We start from the raw sequence: 23,240 nt of genomic DNA on the forward strand, positions 1-23,240 counted from the left end.
AGCCTTGAGGAGATTAAACTGGAACTTCCTAACACATAACTGGGAAGTTTATCAAGTCTTTTAGGGGAAAGCAAACTTATTATGAGATATTTTAGGGCCTTTGTATGATTGTGCAAAATGCTTTATGGGATTTTTAGGGAAAAAGACCTGTTGTGGTAAACAAGCTGCTGGTCAACACCTAGCTAGGTTCTAGCCATGTTCATAGGTAAGGTCTCTGTTCCATCTGTGTGTGCAGTGAACTTCAATCCAGGAGGACTGGCAGCCAAAGTAAGCAGTCTGTAACCTAGTCCCTGGAGAGAGCTTGGGTCTTTGGGTCAAGTACTCCAGACACTCTAGGTTTGGCAGGAGAATTACCAGTGGTATTGGAGAGACCTGTCTGAGTAGGGGATGATGAGGTGGGAGCTGAGCCACTGACCCCGTCAGGCAGGTGGGTGGGTGGGTGTTGTACTGGGGACACCTGCTCAGCCTCTGCACCTCTGGGCAGAGGTGCTCCCATGAGCTGTGGAAAAAAAAAAGATGAGGTCAGCACTGTAGCTTTACGATGGCTTAGACCCCTTTAGAACATGTAGTGAAAGACACTTATGATACTTTATTTTTTTTAATTAAAAAGTTTATTTTTCAGAAAAACCCTTATTGTTTCCTTACGAAAGTGCTCTGAACAAGCCTTTGGAAGTGTGCCTGGTATCACAGAGTTCAGAAGGGCAGAGCATTAACAGCCTGCACCTCGTCGGGTTTTGCCTCTGGGGGGCGGTGACCCTCTCCCCGGCATCCCCAGCAGCCACGCAGCCCCATACGGCACCAAAGCCTGGAAACGCCGAGCGCGACTGAGCGGGACTGCTGTGATCCCCACACACCGCGACCGCCACGGCCTCTCCCTCTCTCCCTCTCTCCCTCTCTCTCTCCCTCCCTCCCTCCCTCCCTCCCTCCCGCCCGACGGAACAGCGCCCCCAGCGGCCGCTGCCCCTCCGCTCAAGTGCGGCTCTGCAGGGCCCCGCCTCCTCTCCCCTCCTCTCCCGCTGCGCCGGCGTGCGCGGCGAGAGTGTCGGAGCGCCGATGGAACGGATGGTGGGCGGAGCACGGAGTGGTTCCCCCCTTCCGGAGCGGCGGCGGATGTTGGGGTTTGAATTGTCTGTCAGTTAGAGCTGCCGGCGGCATGGCCGCCGCACCGCGTTGTTGAGGGGGACGTGATAACGCGTTCGGTGGGCTGAGGCTGTGCCCTGCTGCCTCTCGCCTCGGGGTTGGCTGAGCCTGGGGGGTAAGTAGGCGAGTACCGCCTTAGGAAGGGCAAGGAGAGGCGGGAGGGGTGGGGGCGGTGGCGATGAGCCGCTGGAGGGGCGGTTTTAGGTACCGCGGCAGACGAGCGAGAGACCCCGCTTCTCCATGAGGGGAGCCGAGCTGGGGAGCGACGTGCGAGAGGCTCCCGGCCCGCCATCTTGGCTCCCGCCGCTTCTCCAGAGACAGGAGGTAGTAATAATCTGTGGTGAAAAATAATATAAGAGGAAACCTTTTCTTCATGTTTCTGGGTTAAAAACTAGGGGGATGCGTCCTGAGGAGGCTCCCTCAGCGCAGCCGCGGGCGGGCGGCGGGACGGGGCTGCCTGAGTGGCTCTGTCCACAAAAATTGCCGTGTGCCTTTTAAAAGGACGGCGGTCAGGGTCTGTGGTAGAACCCGAGTGAAGCTGGGGACAGTAAGTGGCTTCCTGATTATTAACCAATTGGGCTGATGGGATGTGTTGTACCCTCCGAGATGAACGGGAGACGCTGTTGTATGTAAACGTAGGACACGCAGCAGGAAGGAATGGGATCGGGAAGGGTTCCCGTGAAGCTTTTGTTCCTCCGCTGCAGCAAGCGTGTGCCTGCACCCTTGCCTCTTGGGATTGTTAAAATTATTTTTATTTTCCCATGCTCTAGTTAAAGAAAAAAACCCACAAAAAGCCCACAAAAAAAAACAACCTTTAAAAATACCTGATGTTCTGGATCTCTAAAGAGTCCTAGAACTTAGTAAAACCTAGATATCTTCTCTGAGAATTTTTTTGTGGTGTTTTAGCCTATGTAGGACTCTTAGATACGTTTTTTGTGCACTTAGATTTTTTTTGTAAGCTCTGGGTGATGATGTGTTTCTGTCTTGCAAACAGACTGATAAGAAGTTATTGTGTTCTTTTTGAGAGCCATAGTGTTTATTCATGAAGCCTCGATGATTGTTCTGGCTTATCCTTTAATTTGTAAATCTGAACATCGGGATCGTTGTCCTGAAAGGATTGGATAAAGGTATAAGGGAATGTGGAGCTGGAGGGTAAAATAGTAATTATTTTTTCTGTCTTGCTGGACCGAGAGAAAGGTAGTAAGGTGTTTTTCTTGTTTTCAGATATCTTTGTGCTTTTTCCACTTGGTAGGGCTTTTTACAACACCCTGAGGTGAAAGTCTAGTCTTGTGGTTAGATAGTTTCTTTGTTGTATTACCCTTGGAGACTGTGAAACTGGCTGTGAACATTCTTTGAAATTCCCAAGAAGGGAGCTGGGTGCTCCTCTTTTGATCCTCTCTACTTGACTTTAAATCTTTAATTTTTTGTAATTTAGAAAGAAAGAATGGGAACCAGAAACCAATTATTTTATATGACTGTCAGTGCAGTGTGTGTCCATTAAGAGCCTTTTGACCTAATTTTATTGCAGCATTATTTATTTGTTTTCCAGAAGTTGCCTTATGCCCCTTTCTCAATACAGTTCCTGTTCTAGAAGTCCAAGAGAAAAGTGGCTGCAGCACTTTATTTGCAGTAGTTTGGATTAGCCTAATGTTTGTTCCCAAAGCCTATACCACATAGCCATCCAAATGAAAAAAAAAAAAAATCCAACCCAGAGCTGCCATAGCTTAGTCCATCAGGCTTCTGGTTTGGCCTTGCTAAACATTTTTACTTCTTTCTCAGCTTCTGAACAGAAGGCAAGCCAAAGATATACAAATACTTTCCTAAAAAGGTTCTACATTACCCTAAAGAAAGAGTAATCATACTAGTGTTGAGTTGAAGAAAAATGCATTGATTTTTTTTCCCAAGGTTGGCTAGGATACATGTTGTGACACCTAGGAAAGACCAGGTATATCCATGTTAATGGGTCTCGGAGATCTAATTTTTTGGGATGTGTGATGTTTAAAAGAAATGCAGGTTATTTTAGTGTTTCGAAATTAATTACTCTCCACTTCAGAATGTATAATATATAGGTCTAAACGGTGTAAATTCCCCTGCATGCATGTTCCTCTGTTGGATTCCTCACCAGTGGTGTGTGTGTGTGTGTATGTTTGTTCTTTCTAATCTTAGATCTGTATTTCTTTGGCTAAACCTGGATCCAGGATTTTTTTACTAATAACAGAGACTGTCTTCATAGCTACATCACTGTCCTATCCAGTTCCAAGTTGTTCATGTTAATACACTCTTTAATTAAGCAGGATTCAGTGATTCTTCCTTGGTTGTCCTTGGATCATTACTTTTGATGTTTAAATTATCTACAAACTCTTTTGCAAAATTCATTCTATAAATAAGTAGCCGGACTTTTTAATTTTCTCTTTTGAAACTACAGTGTCGTGTTTGATAATTTAGAGAAACTGTTAAAGTTGCTACACGTTTCATTGATCTGGGAATATTTTTTCTGAACATTCTCATCGTGCTTTATAAATCTCTATTTCCCAAAATTATAGTTAAATTATAATATTATTTTGTTCTTGATCCCATTTTTTCTTTACTGACTTTGGATTTTTTTTTTAATTTAAAATAAAATGAAATTTAAGTCATATCTAGTGGTCATTGTTTATGTACAAGATGTATTTAACACCTTCTTTCTTTTTGATAACAGCTAGAAGCCTCAGGATGAGTAAAAACTGTAATTTTGGCATTCAAAGTTCATGTAAGTAAGGTTTTCATTAAGTACTTGGGGAAATCTTTAATCTGCATATACAAAACCAATTCTGACTTACTATAATCTTTATGTATTATTTGGGCTCAAAGAACAGGTGGATTGTCAATAATCAATTTGTGTGAGAACTACTTTTCTCAAGGAATGAAAGAGAAATAACTTGTAAATTTCCCTGGATTTGTTTGGTGGATATAGAAAAATCCGCGGAGGCTTAAGGACAACACGTAGTCACCAATATGGTTAAAGTGAAGCCGTCTATTAACAATTCATACTCGCTTTATATAGAGCCCTCGTTTATATAACGATATCTTGCAGGTGGCTATATCTTGGCCACAAATCCTGTTTTCACAGAACTTCTGCTGGCTACATCATTATCCTGTTCTTCTTTTCTGCTGCCAGCTTCCTTATCTTTTTCCCATAGCTCATCTTTCAGTAACCTTGCAACTGGAACTCAAGGCCCTTAGCTTACTCTAGCTAAAGCTAAATAGTCAGGATTGCTCACATGTCTGTTTTCTTCCAGACAGTTTCCCAACAGATGGAACTGAAATTTTTAAAAATAGTAATCTGCAGATGTTTTTAAAAAGTGACATTGGAAATTTAGCTGTCAAATCACACACAGCTGTGTTTAAGATTTATCACTCAAGGCTTTCTTAAGCTAAAGGAGCCTCTGTTCTCATCAGTATGACTGTTCTTGATGTCAGAATACTAATATATATTCTTATACTTATGAAAATATATTCTTATATATCTCTTGAGAATTGAAGGTAAGATATTAAATATCTGTAGAGAAGTATGTTAGTGGCCCAGGAAGTGCAGAAATGGAGAAACCCTCAGTATGTTAATTGACTCCAGTGCTGTCCTAAATTCCTTGAATGTTTTAAAACCAGTATACATTTCAAAAGCACTGATAGCATATGACTTGATGCAGTCAGGATACCATTCATGCTTTTCACAAAGGTTATCACATAGGTATACAAAGAAACTTTTCAGTTGCCTCACAAATTGTAATATGGTGATGCTGAAAACAAATGACATTTCACCTTCATCTGGACATTATTGTTCATTTGGTAATTATCTTTGAATGTCCTGGGAAAAAGATTTCAGTTGAGAGCACGGTCTGCTTGTGAATTTTGTTTGACTGACAGCCTTCTCCTGAACCAGCAGGCAGGTGGGACTGGTGAAGTAGTTACTTTTTAGGAATTAGAGAAGGAACAAATAGTACCCTCTTCTGAGAGAGAATACATGCTGTCCTTTACCTAGTAATGTACTTCAAGACAGTTGGTAAAAAGTTACTGTTTTACAGCTGATCCATAGTAATTCCATTTTATTCACTGTGAATGTAAACATGATTCTGCATTTCAGTCTGTGTTCTCTGCGGACGGACTGATGACTGCCCTGAAAAGTATGGAGAAAAAAGGACCTATGAGAAACACAATCTCACTGTTCATTATTACTGTTTGGTAAGTACCTGGTGTTGATCTTGGAGCTCTTTTTTTTTAACTAGAAAATTAACTAGGATTTTACTTAAATACAGTAAATATGTAAGAAAAGTGCTCTTATACAAAAAGGCCTATTACTAGTGCAGTTTTGTGTTTCTTCACCATGTCTCGCATTTGGAAAAAATATATTCTTGATTGGTTTTGGTAGAAAATTTTACATTTATTTGTCTAAAATGTAGATAAAACTGCAGTTAGAAAATGGTGCTTTGTTGGACTTATAAAATGGGATCTATAAAATCAGATTGTAAAGAATATAGGAGGTACTGCATTGTAAAACTATTTACTTATTTGAATTTTGTGAATCATCAGGCTCTTCTGACTTGCCTAGTTACTTGATTCTGTGTTGTGTTTGGTTGGGTTTTGTTTTTTGTTTTTTTTTCTCTAAAGTGAATTACTTTTCCTCTTAGGCTGCACTTCAGTACAGATAATTCCAACTGTGCTTCATTAACTCCACAGCACAATTGTCATTCACATCAACTAAGCTAATTTAATTTTACTTCCTCTGAAGCTTCATATGCTGAAAGTAATTGTTTGATAATTATCTGAATAGTCTGTATATTTGAACGAGGAGGGTAAAATACAGCCAGCATCTTGGGCTCTCCAGTGTTGCATAAGGCTTTGATGTTACAAAGTATTTATTTTCATGTTATTGGTTACTGTTTTCTTAGTGTTTTGGGTAAGCTTTTTTAATCGTTAAAATGTTTGCACACAAGCTTTGTTAGACTAAACTCTCTGTACATAATTTTAAATCTTTAGGTAGATGAATGTTTTAAAATCTTTGTTTTCATAGTTGATGTCAAGTGGTATATGGCAGAGAGGGGAAGAAGATGAAGGTGTAGATGGATTTTTAATCCAAGATATTAAAAAAGAAGTAAATAGAGCAGCAAAACTGGTAAGAATTAAGTCTTTGATATTTACAGGGGAAAAAAAGAAACTTTTAAGTGCACCTTGTGTGGCTTGGGGGGCAAAGGGGGGTAAGGTGGATTTTGTTTTCTTTCTCTAGTGGGCAGTGTGCTGAGCCCATTCAAGCATCTGAATTTCACATTTAAGTAACAAAATATATTGGGTTCCTCGAAGCCACAGGGGACAACAAAACCTGCAAAAGTTGCTAATGTTTATTTCCTGGGTATGATGCAGATAAATGAATAAAAGCAAATTATATGAGCACAATACCTCATGAAATTGTTGAGCCTCTAGCTGACATACCATTTAATAGGTACAACTAAACAATAGGGAGTGGTAAAATAACTTGTATTTTAGCTTACTTGTCAGAAGTCGACATGCGTATAAAACAATACATAATCAAGGTCTGTGAAATAAGTATATCTTTACTCTGAAACAGAGGTAAAACTTGTTACAATTGTTGCAATTACAATATATTGGCTGATATTCTTATACACTTTAATTTTTCTCTTGGCTTAATTTCTCTAATTTTACTTGGATTTTTGAAGCTAATATTCTGTTATTTCTAAAACAAATTCTTCTTAGAAATGTAATATCTGTAGGAAAAAGGGTGCTTCAGTTGGATGTGTAGCTCCCAAATGCAAGCGAAGTTACCATTTTCCTTGTGGGATACAAAAGGAATGTATTTTCCAGTTCATGGAAGACTTCAGGTGAGTGTTCCGTTCCTTTTTTTACATTTTCAATTCACTATACTTATACAGCAGGTGATTTCTTTTTCCATATTTATTATATAGGACATCAAGGTTATCCAAGATAAAATAATCGAATCAGTGGAAAACATGAAGGGAAAGCAGTTATATTGCATACCAGATACCTATAAACTAAATTTTCAGAGCTTGCAAGTCTACAGATTCATGTTTTCTCCAAGTAGTTAAATTAGTTTTAGATCCTGAAACAAACTCCAAAATAGTTGGGTTTATTTTTTATTTTGTTCACCTCCTGTGCCTTTGTTGAAATGACAGTGGTTTGGCTGCCTATCTCAAAGGAGTCAGAACACTGTATAACATTCTGCTGTGTTTAAAACCACAAGACCTCTAGATCTGTTGATTAGAGATGTACTTCGGGAGAAATGGGCTTAATATCAAATGCATTTTAAAAAAATATATATTTTCATTTACTGTCATGTGTCCAGTATCTTGGCTGTAGTCAATGGGCTCATGAGTGCATTTGACAACAGCTGAATTCTGTCTACTGTAAGCTGAGCTTGAAGGATGGTTGAAGTCCGGCAGACACTTAAACTTATTAAATAGACAATCTCTGTTAAGTCAAGTATATGTAAAAATAATGCATTTTCAGAAAGGTTTGTTCTAGAGCTGCATCTTGAAGTTGTCCTACTGCTTTGAAAGTATGCTAAATCATAACATTTATCATAGTACCTAGACCCAGAATCAATGTGCAAACTCTGAATTATTCCATTAAGGTCATGGTAACATTGAATTATAGGAAGAACATGAGGTTCCAAGGATATGGTTATTTGGACCAACAGAAATTTTGAGAGAAAGGAGGTATATGATCTGTAATAATTTACAGAACATCAGTCGGAAACACACTTCTTGCTTTAGAAGCTACTGTTCTATTGACTTGCTCTGTTAAATATACATAATTGGTTTACCATGTGTGTTGTGGTTTCATCTGGATAGGCAGCAGAGCACCACACAAACACTTGCTCTCTATCTGCAGCAGGATGGGGAGAGAATTGGAAGGGTAAAAGAGAGAAAACTCATGGGTTGAAATAAAGACAATGTAATAGGTAAAGCAACAGCTGCATGTGCAAGCAAAGCAAAATAAGGAATTAATTTACTATTTCCCATCAGCACGCAGATGTTCAGCTATTTAGAGGAAAGAGTACTTAATCGTGTGTAACAGCTACTTGGGAAGACAATTGCCTCTCCATCCCCCTCCTTTCCCCTAATTTTATTGCTGAGCTTGGATGTTACAGTGTGGAATATCCCTTTGGTCAGTTGGGGTCAGCTTTCCCAGCTGTGTCCCCCTCCCAGCTTCTTGTGTGATTCCAACCTACTCACTGTTTTGGCAGTATGAAAAACAGAAAAGGCCTTGTCTCTGTGTAAGCACTGCTCAGCAGTAACTAAAACATCCTTGTATTATCAACACAGTTTTCATCACAAATCTGAAACAGAACCCTTCAAGCTGGAAGGAAATTAACTCTACCCCAGTCAAAAACCCGTGCACGTCTGCATTTTTAGCTTGTTGAACAGTGCTTATTCATGAGAAACAGATACAATAGAGAATTCACTTGGCTGTCTTCAAATTTTATAAGAGAGCTTCTTAAAATGTTGTTTTTACAAGGGAACGTTAAATTATTATTTTTAGATCATACTGTTGGGAACATAGACCAGTCCAAAAGTTTCTGGATAAAGAATCTGGAGGAACTTCACAGTGTACAATATGCCTGGATTTGGTTGAACAGCTCCCAGCATACAATGTATTGAAAAGTCCTTGCTGTAAAAATGCTTGGTTTCATCGAGAATGTTTGCAGGTAACACAGGTTCTCACTTTGTTTTCTCTTTGCATACACAGAGATCACATTCCTGTTTTGTTTTAAAATAATGGAACAGTTGCTGAAAATTGTGTAAAAATGGTTAGGATTACTGTAGGCAGTAGATATGGAAGTATGCTAGGTTTGAAGGACAATGCTGAAATTGTGTTTAAGAGACAAGGTTTATTTTATTGCTATTAATTTTCCACAGCCCCCTACCCCCTACACCATGTTTCTCCACATGTGGTAACTTCATGCCTTTAGTTATGTTTAAGAACTAAAGTCCAACTTAGATAGTCACTCTCGCAAGTCATTGTGCACAGAATCTAAATGCTATCAGTATTATGTATCTACCATCAGTTCTCTTTGCCTATGTCCAGATCTGGAACAAGTTGAAAGGTTCTTTTTGTAAACTCATTCTGGGTTTGGAGAGGTCGATTGAAAAGGATTGTGCTTGTGTTATGAATCTGATTTACCAGGCAATCTCTTGTCCTTATGAAGGAGAGAAAATGCTCACCGTTCATTTCAGTGTCAAGTGACATTATGATCGATGTCAGTTTTAATATCTGTGTCAGGATAGTATCTGTCAAAGTAATTGTTAGAGACACCAAGGCATTATTTATTGACAACCTAATGATGATAGTAATTCTATAATGGGTTTGTTTTTATGTTGTGTGTTTTGTTTGTTTTGTTTTTTCTTTCTTGACACAGTATCAAGCTTTGAGTGCTGGGATATTTTTCTTTAGGTGCACAGTATGTAGTAACATGGACAAATTTCAAAAAGAAATGCTGAGAATGGGCATACACATTCCAGAAAGGTGAGTAATTTAGGAAATAATCACTTTTCTATAAAGCCGTTTATAGGGTGCTAAAACCATTTTCTATTTATAGTTTAGAACTGAGTCTGTTAATATGTGAAACCTCTATTCTACCTTTAATAGCAGAATTGTTTGGTTAGGTAAGAAGTATCTTGTTTCCTTTCAGCTATGCAGTTCTGAGTTACTTTTCATGGGACGGTTTTAAGAGGCCAACTTCAGTTGATTGCCAAAACAAATATCCATGTCTGCTGTGAAAGGGGAAACATAGTAATATAGCGCAGAGCAAACATGCACTGAGGTTGTGTGAAAAATAAATACTTTATTCAAAGTAATCGTGTATAAGAAAAGCTCTGTCTTGCGCAGTTTATAATATTATTTTTGTTACCCCTCTCTGTTATCTACATGTTGCCTAGAACATTAAATGACTGAAATATCTTCACATGGTTATTACATGCATCTTTTACAAAGATGAGTTGTCCATTTACGCAATCAGAAATACAGTTGTAGTAACAGGTCTACTGCCTGTTATCCTACATAGGGATGCATCTTGGGAACTTGAAGAGAATGCATATCAAGACCTACTGCAATGTTATCAACACTGTGACATTAGAAGATGTCTCTGCAAGAAAGGAAGAGACTATAATGAACCTGACAGGTATGTCACTTCTGCAGGAAGGCATAACCTAGGATGGAATAATTACTCAGTGGGGATTTTGTTGCATTTCAGTGCTTTAATACTTTTCACCATGAGGCTTTAATGCCAAGTCAAGACTCCATGTCCAAATAAAATGTTTGGTTTACTATTATAATAATAGAGTTACAGTACTAGTTTTCTCAAATTTAATGAAGTTATAAAAGCCAAGAAAACCAAGCCAATTGATAATCAATTATCTTGTCCTTTTTAACTGATACAGAGCTGGAGTAGAATTTGTACATCCACGTAACATGTAGAATAGCATGTGCCTAAACTAATGTGTATCTTTAATTCAAAGCTTAATTCAACAAATGGGTAATTGTTAGAATACTTATTACCTTTACAAGTAATTAACTGAAGTACTAGACTTAGCTGAAAATTAACTATCTATGTAAAATAAGTCTAGCTGTCAGCTATCTCTCTGCATGGAAATGGCAGCTAGAATATTGCTGATAGCTTAATGAGAGTCTTGAATGATCATATTACAGGCTTGCTTAATTTTCATTAACCAGTTCATTATCTGCATGCATTCCTGTCTGTTTGCATGCTTGTTAAGTGTTTATCTTCTAGTGGCATGAGAGCATGCAAAGTTGTTAGAGCCTCTACTTTAAAGACTTGCTTCTGTAGTACTGTGGTAGGTTACTCCCTGTAGACATAAGCTTTGCTTTGTACAGGTTTGACCAAACGTTGCTTGGTTCATTCATGGCATGCGTGCACCTTGGGGTTTACTTTCTCTTTAAGGGTTGTATCTTGGGCTTCCAATATTTGAACTAATATCAGTCAAATTGTTCCATTGTCTGTTTAAGAAAAATTGAAGAAAGCTAGACAAAAAGTTAACAGATACTTAAACACTGTCACTAATGAAGACTCTTATTCAGAATGTGTAAGAATAAGCAGATACATTTCTTTAAAACATTTACCATTTGGAAAAGCTGAATTACGGATACCCATAAAACACAGAGGATGTTGCTGAGTGGCAAAATGCAGAGAAAATATTGGCTGCAAGATATTGACCTAAAGGCAACGGGGAACACTCTAACTCATGGCCTCTTTGAGTACAAGCTGCTGGAATGTGGGTTATTTGTTTTTCAGTGTTGCAGCCAGGATTTGTGAGTATACTTCATCTGAAGAAGTTCCCCTTGATTTTACTCAGTCCTACCAAATTGATAAAATTATGCTTTTTAGGTTAGCGTCTGAATTACACTTAATGTTGAATATACCTTGTCTAGTTCTAAATACCTAAGTTTTTAATTTTAGTAAATGGGAAATAAAGCGTTGTCAGTGTTGTGGTTCCCGAGGAACTCATTTGGCCTGTTCATCTCTGAAGTCATGGGAGCAAAACTGGGAGTGCGTGGAATGCAGAAGTATCTTCGCAAAATCAGGTAACGTTATGGATGTGACAGTGACTTCATGTGATAAAATTGTAGTGCTTTTTATTTTACAGCCAGCATATCTACTAAATTAATACAATTTAATCACACAGGGAACTATAGCAAACAGAAAAAGCGTTCTTTGGCTACCTCTGAAAAGACAGATGGGACTTGTTTGCTGGAAGAGCCATCTCCAAAGTGTCCTCGGCAGTCACCTGGATCTCAGCGCAGTTTTCTTCTCCAGTGTGTAACTTTCTGTTTTCAAGCAGAAACTGTTACTAATAATATGGTAGTATTTAAACATGAGGAGGCTTTTTCTGTAGGAGAGACTTACACTAAATTGCAAATTGAATACAATCAGAGTAAAGTTAATAGACTGAAGTTTTCATAACTTTGGAAATTTGCTGTAGTTGCTCGCATTCAGTGGTATGTAAAGCAGTTTGTAGTTTGATATAATTAGATTGTTAAAAGGGGAATCCTAAAAAATTCATAGCTAGCTTCAAATGTACAAATGGCAGAACTTTAAGTTAATGTTGTTTATTAGTATTTTTCCATGTTAAATAAATGTGCTAGGCACTTAGCTTACAGAGTTTTACACGAATAATGTTTTCCTCTGCTGTAACAAAAACTTCAAATCTGTAGAAGTTAATATTCTTAGGTTTTAATTATAGTACCAGCCAGAACTTCCATCTACCGTATGGGATGTAATTATAAAAATGGATCCTAAACCAAACACATAATAAAATACCAAGTTGCTATTTTTTTAATTGTAGTTCAGGTACCAATAGATTTCACATAAATGAACATGTAATGAGATACAGCCATGAAATGGGGGAAAACTATACTGCTGCCTTCAAATAAGAAGTGTTCATGTATTCTTCGACTGTATCTTTTCTTCAAATACTATTTTGGTTTGTAGATCACCAAAGATAATGTGCCACAACAGCTTGTCACCCTGCTTGCACCTAGAACTCTCAGCATCCAACAGGCTGACAATGTCTTTGTCTCCACTGATGCCTGACAGGAATTTGTCCCTGAGGAAAAAGTATTTTCTTCCATTTTTCTTACATAGAAGAGTAATCTAGCGCATGACTTTATGCCGTATTTCTTATAGTGACAAAGTTAAAATACCAGTGAATAGTTGAAGTTTGGTTGCAAATCATGTATTTAACACAATAAGCCAATTTGTCACGTGTTTCACATTGTTCAAATGTAGAATGATAATGTGAAAACTGTTTGGCACTATTTTGGTGTTGAATTAAAAAAATAACTTCATTTTGTGCCAAAGTAATTATTTTAGCCTTCTTTGTTCTAGATCTTGGAGACACTTAAAAATTTTCCTCTACAGAGCTAAAATTTGAAGAATCTACACCATGTATTTTACTTATAAAATTTCAGTGATACCTAAATTATTATATCAAAGTATTGAAAGCTGTGTTTTCTTAATAGATTTTACGATGTTTTCTGCATAACTATTACTAATTACAAATCATAAATTTAACCTGAAAGTGCATGCAATTTTCTTGCAGGCATTTGAGAAAGCAAAAAAGGGAAGTTTCTAATATACTGAAGGACTTAAAGCTACAAGTTAATACAAAAACTACAAGGCTTAACATCAATGAAAAAAATATCTGGGATAGTGCTTTAAAAGGATTTAGACAACGAAACTTCAGTCCTACAAACACCATTGAGATACAGTTCACAAATTGCAAAAATAAATCGAAGACACATACTTCTGTAGCAAAACTGCGTTTCTTCAAGTTATTAATGCTTCATCTTCAGAATTCATCTCTGTTTGAGGGCTCTTCTGCAAAGAATTTGTCCCTTGATTTTCAAGGTAAATTAATTGTTTTGTTTAAAAATACATTCAGTACTATGTAACTTGAAAGGTTTTTAAATCTTCGCCCAGTATGGTTGGTTGTCAGTTTTCAGTTAATATTCTTGAGGGGTAGAAATTGTTTTTTGAATTTTTTTGCTTTTTGGTTCTTAAATGGGCTGTGGATTTATGATAACAAAGATTTCTTTAGTTGGAGAAGTTTTGACAACCAAGTTAAAAATACAGCGTATGAGTACACTTGGAGCTTTTAACTATGTATTTGTTCTCTACAGGTGAATTCCTTCCCAACTCACTTTCTCTGTTACTTATTTTCCTTTCCTCAAATTTTTAGAACATTATCTCTGATAGCACACTTCCTAAATACCCAAACCTAGCTTCTTTGAGTTCTTATGCTTCAGAATTAAACGTACGTTGGGTACAAAGTGGAAAAGGAAGTTGCATCTCCTCCCAAACCTTGATAGCGGCTGAAGACCTGAGTAAAAGAATATGCTACTCCTGTGTAAAAAATACCAAATTATTGTTTGAACCAGCAGGACTTGACAAACCTCATTTGTTGCACCTCCTAAAGTAAGAAGGAACTGCATATGAGGTTTTCTATAAAAGAAAAAAAATCACAAATTATTATTATGCATGTATAGTAAATCTGGTTTTTTTTATTTTTTATTTGCAGCTGTAAAAGAGAATCTTTATTTTGAAGCTGGCAAAATGATTGCTGTTTCTCTGGTTCACGGTGGCCCAGCCCCAGGTTTCTTTTCCAAAACACTGTTCAACTGTCTTGTCTATGGTCCAGAAAATGTGAAGCCAGATTTGGAAGATGTTGCTGATGTTGATGTAGCACAAACAATAAAAATGGTAAGTAAAACTAAATTTATTAGCAAATTCTTGTTCAAGACTATACTTGGACATAAAGAAGGGCTTATTTGTTATAGCTCTAGTTAAACTTGAAAATACTACTTATATATACACATACACGTGCATGTAGTAAATAAATTCCTAATGTTTATCTCCTGATACAGATAAAATATACTAATAATCTGTCCAGCCTACAGTCTACGATATATAACTGTTATGAATTTCTTGCTGCTGCTGGATGCTTAAGACCTATAACAGATTTGTCTGATAAGAACATGCTGGTGAATGACTTACTGATCCATCATGTAATCAAGAGAATTAAATCACCCTTGGAAAGGTTTGTTTTGTTTGAGTTTTCAAGTTTCCTGTTTTTTTTTTTTTTCTTCACAGAAATACTAAACAATACACCTCTAACACATTCTCCATTTAAACTAATAAAATGTACTGTAATTTTCAGTGGATGGAATATCAATTGCCAACTGCTTTGTTAAACTGAAAGACTGAGAATTTCTCCTTCACATTCCTTTTTCAGCCTTACAAAGAGGGCAGATGCACAGTTGTAAACATGAGAACGATGTTTACTACAAAATTCCTTTACTTTTATCTTCATTTCTAGTTCAGAATTGCTTGAATTTAGAATCTTTAAATTTAGTATGTTTAGAATTTAAATTAGTTTTCCAGAGTTGTGATTAGAGAGTTTGTGTGTCCAGTTAGGAGGTCGCTAACGTGCAAATGTGTGAGGTAGCCTACGTAAAATGTAAGCATTGTATTGATGTTTCCATGATGTAGTGATGACTTCACATTCTTCATCTAAAAGCACTGGATGCTAAGTTTTCCAACAAGTGCAGTAATCTTTATGCTTAATAAATTTAGGGTGTTATCTTTGACAAATTTTAATTGACTAAATCTTCTATGCAAAACTAATTTTGAATTTGAGGATTTTTTAACAGAATAATTACTCTTTCAATCAAAAGTGAGAGGTAGTAAAGAGCCTGTTTGTTTATGGGAAAAAGTGATTTTGTGCATTTTTGGTGGGCTTAAAATGTGCAAAAGCAAGCAGAGTAGGAATTTGCTTGTCAATATTGAGGACTAAAGAGTATAAGTAGAGTTGGTCAGTTTAGCTGTTAATGTTCTACATCACTGACTGTACACTTTCAGCATGTTTATCCTGCATTTTATTGATTCAGCCTCTTGTCTAAGAAAAGATGATTAAACAATTTAAGTAAAAATTTAATTCTATTTTAACATGTTGGTTAAATTGTAAAGTCAGTTGCTGGAAACATTATGCAGCATACAGTGCAAACTAGTGAAATTTTTTCAACCTGCAGAGCTGTTTAAAAAAGATATATTAAAAAATACTAGATAAATCACAGAAGAATCAAATTGCTGTACAGGTTGGAAAGGACTTCTGCAAGTTACCTTGTCCATCACCCCCTGCTCAAGCCAGGCCGCCTAAAATCAGCTGCCCAGGACTGTCCTGGCTTTGAATATCTCTACAGATAGCGATTCTACAACCTCTGTGCAGACTGACAGTTCTCAGTCACCCTCACAATAAAAGTTGTTAAAATGTTTCTTAATTTTCAGGTGGAACCTCTGGTGGGTTTTTTTATGCCTGTTGGCTCTGACTTCTTTGCACACTCCTTTTTATGCACTGAAATTCCACCTGAGCCTTCCTTACATAAATATTAAAGATAAACCATGTTTATACAGTGAAAATCTAGGAAATAAATTTAATTTCTGGCATATCACTGGTATTTTTTTTCATCTGCCAAAAAAGCTTAGATTGTTAAAATGAGAATTAAATATATTTTCCAAGATTAAAATAAAATGGGATTACTATATGCATGTTACAGGCTTGGAGAATGCAGATTTTTGTCTAGTGTTAACAGCTTTACAAAATGTAGAGTACAATTAGTTATCTACTGGCTTGCTGATGCATGCTCACTCCTTTTTTTCTTTTCTCCTTCCAGTTTTAGTCAAGGTTTGAAAACTCTTGGTGTGCTAGAGAAAATGCAAGCGCATCCAGATGCATTCTCTAGTATATTTTGCCGCAAACTTGAAAGACTTTCAGCAGAAGCTGTTTGTGATCTCTTTATTATCCGTTCCTCATCAGATGTAAATAAAGTCAAAGGTGCTGATTTTTGGATTGGTTATTTGAAAGACGTGGAAAGTAAGTATCTTTTTTTTCTTTCCCTGCTTTCCTGTTCAGAGTATTTAGCTATTGGTATACATACAGGGTTTGGTTTTTAAAGTTCAATAGAAAACATAAATAATGGTTTGAGATCACTGTCAGTTCCTCTTTGTTTTGTCTCTCCTCTTCTCAAACTGCTGCACAATTGTACTGAAGATTAAGAGGGGTGTCAATATCTGAGAGTGGTACTAGAACCACCTGTGAGGTGGGGTTTTTTTCCCCACAAACAACGTGGGTGGTACAGAAAAATCTAGATAATGTGTCTCAAAAAAAAGTGGTCTGTTCTTGCAAAAGAGTGAACTTTTTGTTGGTGGTGGTTTTTGGGGGTCTTTTTTGTTGTTGTTTTACTATTATTATTATTATTATTAAAATTTTTGAGACCTAATCCAAGTGAGTTTTTCTTACTTGGCCATAAAATTGTGCAATTGTTTACCATAATCTGGGGTTTCCTGATGTTGGGGTTATTTTTCCTCTAACTTAAAATAAAGGATAATGATTTATGGGTAATAAGCAATGGATGATACAACTTAATCATATTTTTTCAGGTGGCGAGTCTGCAGTGACATTGGAAGATATTCTGCTCTTTGCAACAGGCTCTTCTTCTATACCACCTATGGGTTTTGATCCTGAACCTACCCTTAAATTCTTGCATATGAGGTATCCCATTGGAAACAGACTCCTCAATTGCTTAGAGCTCCCTATAACAAAGACATACGAGGAGTTTAAAAAAAAAATGGAGTTCACCATCAAAAATACACTAAAAGTCGAAAGAGAATGAATATTTTGCTACTAAACCAGGTATTAGAAATTTCCATTTTCAGCGGGATCATCTCCTTGCAAGTTGCTACTGTATTTTTGGACAGCATGCTCTTGGCCTTTTTTCATTTTTTCCACAATTATATGCTAAAAGTAGTAATCTTGAAAAACAATTTTCAAATGAAAATACACTATCTGTTGAATCATCATCCTGTTTGAGGTTGGCTTTAAAATTGATCTCTCATTGATCTCTTGCTTAAGTATTTTTGATGTCTACTTTTAGACATGAAATGTATGAAAAATTATGAACCTCTAACATGAAAATATAGCAACCTCTAATATTTCCACTGGTTCAGACAGGTAAGTATGTTGATTGTATTGCATACTCCAGTAACTTATTTGTCAAAGTCAAACCAGGTACATTTTGAAGATAACTACTGTAGAGCTTTGTCTCAAGAAAAACTGTGATGCAGTTCTTCAGTTGTTCCATGTATGTTTTTTCAGTAATTGTTTTTAAATTCATGCTACATCTATGTTTTGATGCTTCATACAAAGCTATGAAAGTTAAAAAGACATGGAGTTTTTAAAGTCATTGTGGTTATAATCAAGGTCTGCAAGAAACCTAGGCAAAATAATAAGGTGCAAAAGAACAAAATCTGGTTGAACTTGAGTTTCTGTTTGATGTTTGCACATGTTTCTGTGTTCTATTATTATAATATTGTTACTTTTTAGGATGCATATAGCCAAAATAGTAAGAACTAGAAACAAATCTTGAATATGCAATTAAGTGGTCTTTCAAAGTGAAAGATAAGAGTGTAAGATAAGAGTATGAAAGTGTAATAACTTTTTGCTCATCATAACATATTACTTCATCTTCTATTTGTAGGAATATGCTCTAAAGCAATTTGTTAAACTAAAAGCAGTTTACCATCAAGTTTGTCAGTGCCTGACACTTTTCTAGCAGTTAGTTTAAACTTAATGTTCAATTGTAGGTGAATTCTGGGGAACTTCAGCTGTATAAAATATGTTTCTATTCTGCAGTATTTAAAAACCGTTAAGACATAAAAGTGAGTAGTTAAATTCTTACATGGTAACACATTAATGTTCCTAATACTAAAACTATGAGACAAAGCACGGGTTTTTTAAAAGCATGCATCTCTCTTGAAATTACTGTTTCCCTCTGTCAGTCTGTTCACCTATATTATGTGCTGTGCATGTATGTAGTGTTATATATTTATATTTATATACACACACGCACGCATATATCCACATTCTTCAGAACACTGAAAAGTAATCATACTTTTTTGTTGATATAGCTTGTTTTTAATTGAAAATACTAGCAGGATTGCTTTTCTTTGGGCTGTCTTAGCAAGAAAGTACATCTGCAGTAAATTATAAATGGACAGGTGCTTATAAAAAAATAATAATGCAAACTCACATGGATTCAGGTTGTGGTTTATAGTCCACTGCAAGTATTTCTCTAATTAGCAAATTGTATTACTAAATGCTAATTACTTAGCAGTGTATTGCAACTCAAGAAAAATGGAAGTGGCAGTCAAGACTTGCTATGTTTGGGACCATGCTGCAAAAGGTTAAAGACAAATAGGTATGAGTATTTAATTTAGACAGTTCATTTAACAACATGGAAGTATTTTAAGATCTTTCTTAAACTGACATACTTTCTCTTTCTTGATCTTGGGAGAGGTGCTAATCTTTTTTTTCTACAGACCTGTTTCTATCTCAAAAGCATGCATGCCACTTCTAATTTTTAAAATTTTTTAGTTCAAACTCTTTAAAATTGAATGGCATAGGTCAGGCATTTCTCACTACTTTCAGCGAGGTGAGACAAGCTAATCTCATCAAAATCCTCCCATTAGAAATTTTAGAACATTTGAAATTAAGATGGGGCTAGTGGTGTATTTCTTGTTCTAAGCCAAAATCATATTGAAGTCCCCTTTAAAATAAATGAACAAGCTCTTGGGGAATGTCATTTGATTTAATATTTAAGCAAGTATTTTCTCATTACCTTCTGAATTTTCTTCTGCAATAATATTCCATATTTGTACTCCTCACATAATTTTTGAATGCCATACTACCAATAACTTAATATTCTTACCCTTCAGAATGGGCTGTTAGTACCTTAAAAAAAAAGGTAGTTTGTTACAGATTAATTTGCATAATAAGAATTTGTGGTTTATATTCATATATTTTAAATATATCAATTAATGTCCTCCAAATAGTATTATATTTTTAAAATAAGTGGTGTACCCACTGTAGCATTCCTTTTTTTTGTCTAATTAATGGTGTCTTCTTTAATACTATGTTTTTCTGTATGGGAAGTACAAAACTCACAGAAGTAGCAAGCAGATAATTTTAAAGGACAATTCTTGGACTTCTGGTACCAGCAATGGCAAGGGAGATGGCTTAGAACTTGGAACTAAATAAAACTGCATTTTAAAACCTTCAGCGGAAAAAGGAATAAGGTAGTGTGAATATAAGGCTACAGAAAGTTTTCAAGATAAAAACAGATTCACCTTTTGCCTATCAGTTTTGAATTCAACAGTTGATAATTTGTAAAGGCAGAACTAACATTTATCAGCTGTAAGATAAATCTTAACTTAAAAACTATATGCTATATAATGCTATATCAAAACTACAAATTTATAAAATCCTCTATTTTCTAATACTGAAAATATTTTTACTACACAGAACTTGTTCCCATTTTCTAATGCTGATGTACACATTCAGGACAAGTTGTCTTTCTTGTCAGTTTGATCAGCTCTAACTAGACATCATAGTGTAAGCTTTGACATAACCAAAGTTGTATTCCTGAATGCTGGTAAAGAGAAGAACTTATATACATTTATATACACCAATCTTGAATTTGCTCTAACTGTTCATTAACATTCTGTAGAATAAGTTGACTTTCAACCCATCAAAGTAGAGAGAGGTCTCTAGTCTGGAAACCAAGAGCAATTTTCTGTTGCTGTAATGACAAAGTTTTTACTTTGCTATAGCAGGCAGGTCACTGAAGTGCAATATTATCAGGTAGATTCATTTTGTGTACACTTTAACCCAAGGCATACCTGGAAGTTAGAGAAGTTGCTTACTTTCAGTATTTCTGTAAATAAAACGAGGAAAATAACTGCATATACATTAGCTGTTGTGTATTAAGTATTTTTTTATTAAAGTTGCTTTTTTTTTTTTCTCTCCCCGATAAGGTTTGTCAGGGCCACAAGGGAACTATTACAGTCCTCTTAGACTGATTGAGCAAGGATCTTCACCCTGAAGTTCCTGCATCAAACCTTAGGCTTTCTTCTAGAATTAGCACATCAGTTAAGCTATGAATTTTTTAGCATGATCATTTTCTAGTAAACAAAACTAGATTGGTATTAATGGTTTTAGTATGGTCTCCTTGACAAAACACATGTAAAAAACCAACCAACCAACCAAAAAACACAAACAAACCACAAGTATTTTAGACCTATGTTTAAAACCAAGGTATAAGAAATTTCTATGAGTTCCTTTCCCCTGTGCAAAGGATGCTTATTGGAAAAAGCTGTTAGCATTTTCAAGTGGCTTGAGTCAAAAGGAGAAGAGCTTGATGTCTGTTTATACTTGAGGTCTAACTTGTGTGCTGCAGCTTTTACTTTTCTCAGTATGTATGTTCAGTCTTGGGACTGGAATACTTGAGGATTTTAGAGGTAGGTATATTTTAAATTTAAAGCATAGTATTAGTCACAAATTAACACAATTCACACTCGTGTGAATGCATTTTGAAAACAGTATCAAGACATTCTCATTCAAATAGAAGGAAATGCAGCTTTGGAGGCTACAAAAATATGTTTTTAAAGTTTATCTTGATTCTGTATTATATGGTAAAGCATTTAACATTATAGGGTAAAGCCATCTAAAGCTCAGGCATTACTGTTCTTTATTTGAGGAAGGGGATTGGCTAGCTGAATAAAAAAAATGAAATTCCAAGACTTCTGAAATGTCAAGTATACAGGAAATCACCATCAAAATATTAATGTTTGAAAATAACCCACTGATTTTGTATTGCATAACCAGTGTTCTTTTTAAAGTTATGGTAATGAGAATATTACACAAGAAAGTATAATTTTGTAAATAGTTTTATCTCTAACTTGAACTGCAGAATCAGTGCCTGAAATGTTGCATCTTCAATCAACATTATTTCAACACTGATGCTACACCTGTTGAGTATAATCAGTAATTGTGGGAAGTAACTGTTATGTGTATTTTCAGAGTGCAATAAAGGATTAAATTTGTTGGAACAAATATGTAACTTTCTTCAATATTCTTACTTCAGCAAATCCCAACAGAGAGGGAATCATGCAAAAACACCAGGATGGCTGTAAGGATAAACAAGGAGCTCCTGCCCAAACTCAGACATAAAAGGGAGGTCTGAAAAGAGTGGAAGCAAGAAGAGGTAGCCTGAAAGGAATACAGAGAAAGCTTCCAAGCAGCCAGGGATCAGGTTAGGAAAGCTAAAGCTGTGATAGAATTAAATCTGGCTAGGGACATCACCAGCAAGAAGAAAACCTGTGATAAAAGACAGAGTAGGAAAATGTGGGCCCTCTCCAGAGGGAAACAGGAGTCCTTACTGGTCATGAAAGATATGGAGAAGGCTGAGGTAATCAATGCCTTTTTTGCCTTGGTCTTCACCATCAAGGTCTCTAGCCCCACCACCCAAATTTCAGAAAGGTTTCAGAAGGGAAAGGCAGGGCCTGGGAGAAGGAAGATGCACCCACTGTAGAGCAGCAGGTTCAAGACCATGTAAGGAACCTAAACATGCACAAGTCCATGGGATCTGATGAAATCCATCAGCAGCTCTGGAGAGTGATACTGCAGAGCTGCCTTTCAAAATATTTGAGAAGTCATGGCTGACTGGTGAAGTTCCCACTGGCTGGAAACACAGCCCTCATTTTCAAAAAGGGAAAAAAGGAAAACCTGGGGAACTACAGTCAGTCTTACCTTGTGAAAGATCATGGGCACATCTTCCTGAAGGCTCGGCTAAAGCGCACAGAAAACATGGAGGTGGTTAGTGGCAACCAACGTGGCTTCACTAAGGCAAATCATGCCTGACAAATTTGGTAGCTTGTGATAGGGCATGGATAAGGCAAGAGCAACTGATGTCATCTACCAGGGCTTATGCAAAGAGTTCAACACTGTCCTGCATGACATCCAGGTCCATAAACTGGCAAGATTCAGATTCAGTGGATGGACCCCTTGCTGGATAAGGAATTGACTATGGTCACACTCTTCGGAGTTGCAGTCAGCAACTTGATGTCCAGATGAAGTTCAGTGATGAGTGGCGTTCCTCAAGGGATCAGTATTGGGACCAGCACTGTTTAATGTCTTTGCAAGTGACATGGATGGTGGGATTGAGTGCACCCTCAGAAAGTTTGTTGATGGCAGCAAGCTGTGTGGTGTGGTCGATACACTGGAGGGAAGGAGTCCCATCCAGAGAGACCTTGACAGGCTTATTTTTTGGGCCTATGTTGACCTAATCCAGTTCAAAACAGCCTAGTGCAAGGTCCTGCACCTGGACTAGGGCAACCCCCAGGGCAAATAGCTGGGTGCAGAGTGAATTAAGAACAGCACTGAGGAGGACTTGTGTGTGGTGTTTTAACAAGATCTGACAATGTGCACTTGCAGCTCAGAATATCCTGAGCTACATCAAAGGAAGCATGAAAAATGTGGAGGGAGGTGACTCCCCCCTCTACTCTGCTCTTGTGACACCCTTCCTGGAGTACTGTGTCCAGTTATGGAGTCCCCTGCACAGGAAGGACATGGAGCTGTTGGATCATGGAGTCCCCAGCATGGGAAGGACATGGAGCTGTT

The 23,240-nt window shown here is 36.8% G+C and overlaps 1 protein-coding gene across 1 annotated transcript; it reads left to right on the forward strand.

Annotated features, from left to right (window-relative positions):
* The first annotated feature begins 1,038 nt into the window (after positions 1-1,038).
* On the forward strand, positions 1,039-21,667 carry G2E3 (G2/M-phase specific E3 ubiquitin protein ligase). The gene is made up of 16 exons (XM_030452561.1): positions 1,039-1,255; positions 3,839-3,889; positions 5,261-5,358; positions 6,188-6,289; positions 6,886-7,010; positions 8,692-8,857; positions 9,569-9,675; positions 10,214-10,330; positions 11,627-11,751; positions 11,853-11,982; positions 12,659-12,784; positions 13,269-13,576; positions 14,247-14,428; positions 14,593-14,765; positions 16,399-16,598; positions 17,165-21,667. The coding sequence occupies exons 2-16, from the start codon at positions 3,853-3,855 to the stop codon at positions 17,395-17,397; spliced, it is 2,229 nt and encodes a 742-aa protein (XP_030308421.1). The 5' UTR covers positions 1,039-1,255; positions 3,839-3,852; the 3' UTR covers positions 17,398-21,667.
* The last annotated feature ends 1,573 nt before the right edge of the window (positions 21,668-23,240 follow it).

The sequence above is a fragment of the Calypte anna genome, chromosome 5A (genome assembly GCF_003957555.1).
Source record: "Calypte anna isolate BGI_N300 chromosome 5A, bCalAnn1_v1.p, whole genome shotgun sequence".
Lineage (NCBI taxonomy): Eukaryota > Metazoa > Chordata > Aves > Apodiformes > Trochilidae > Calypte > Calypte anna.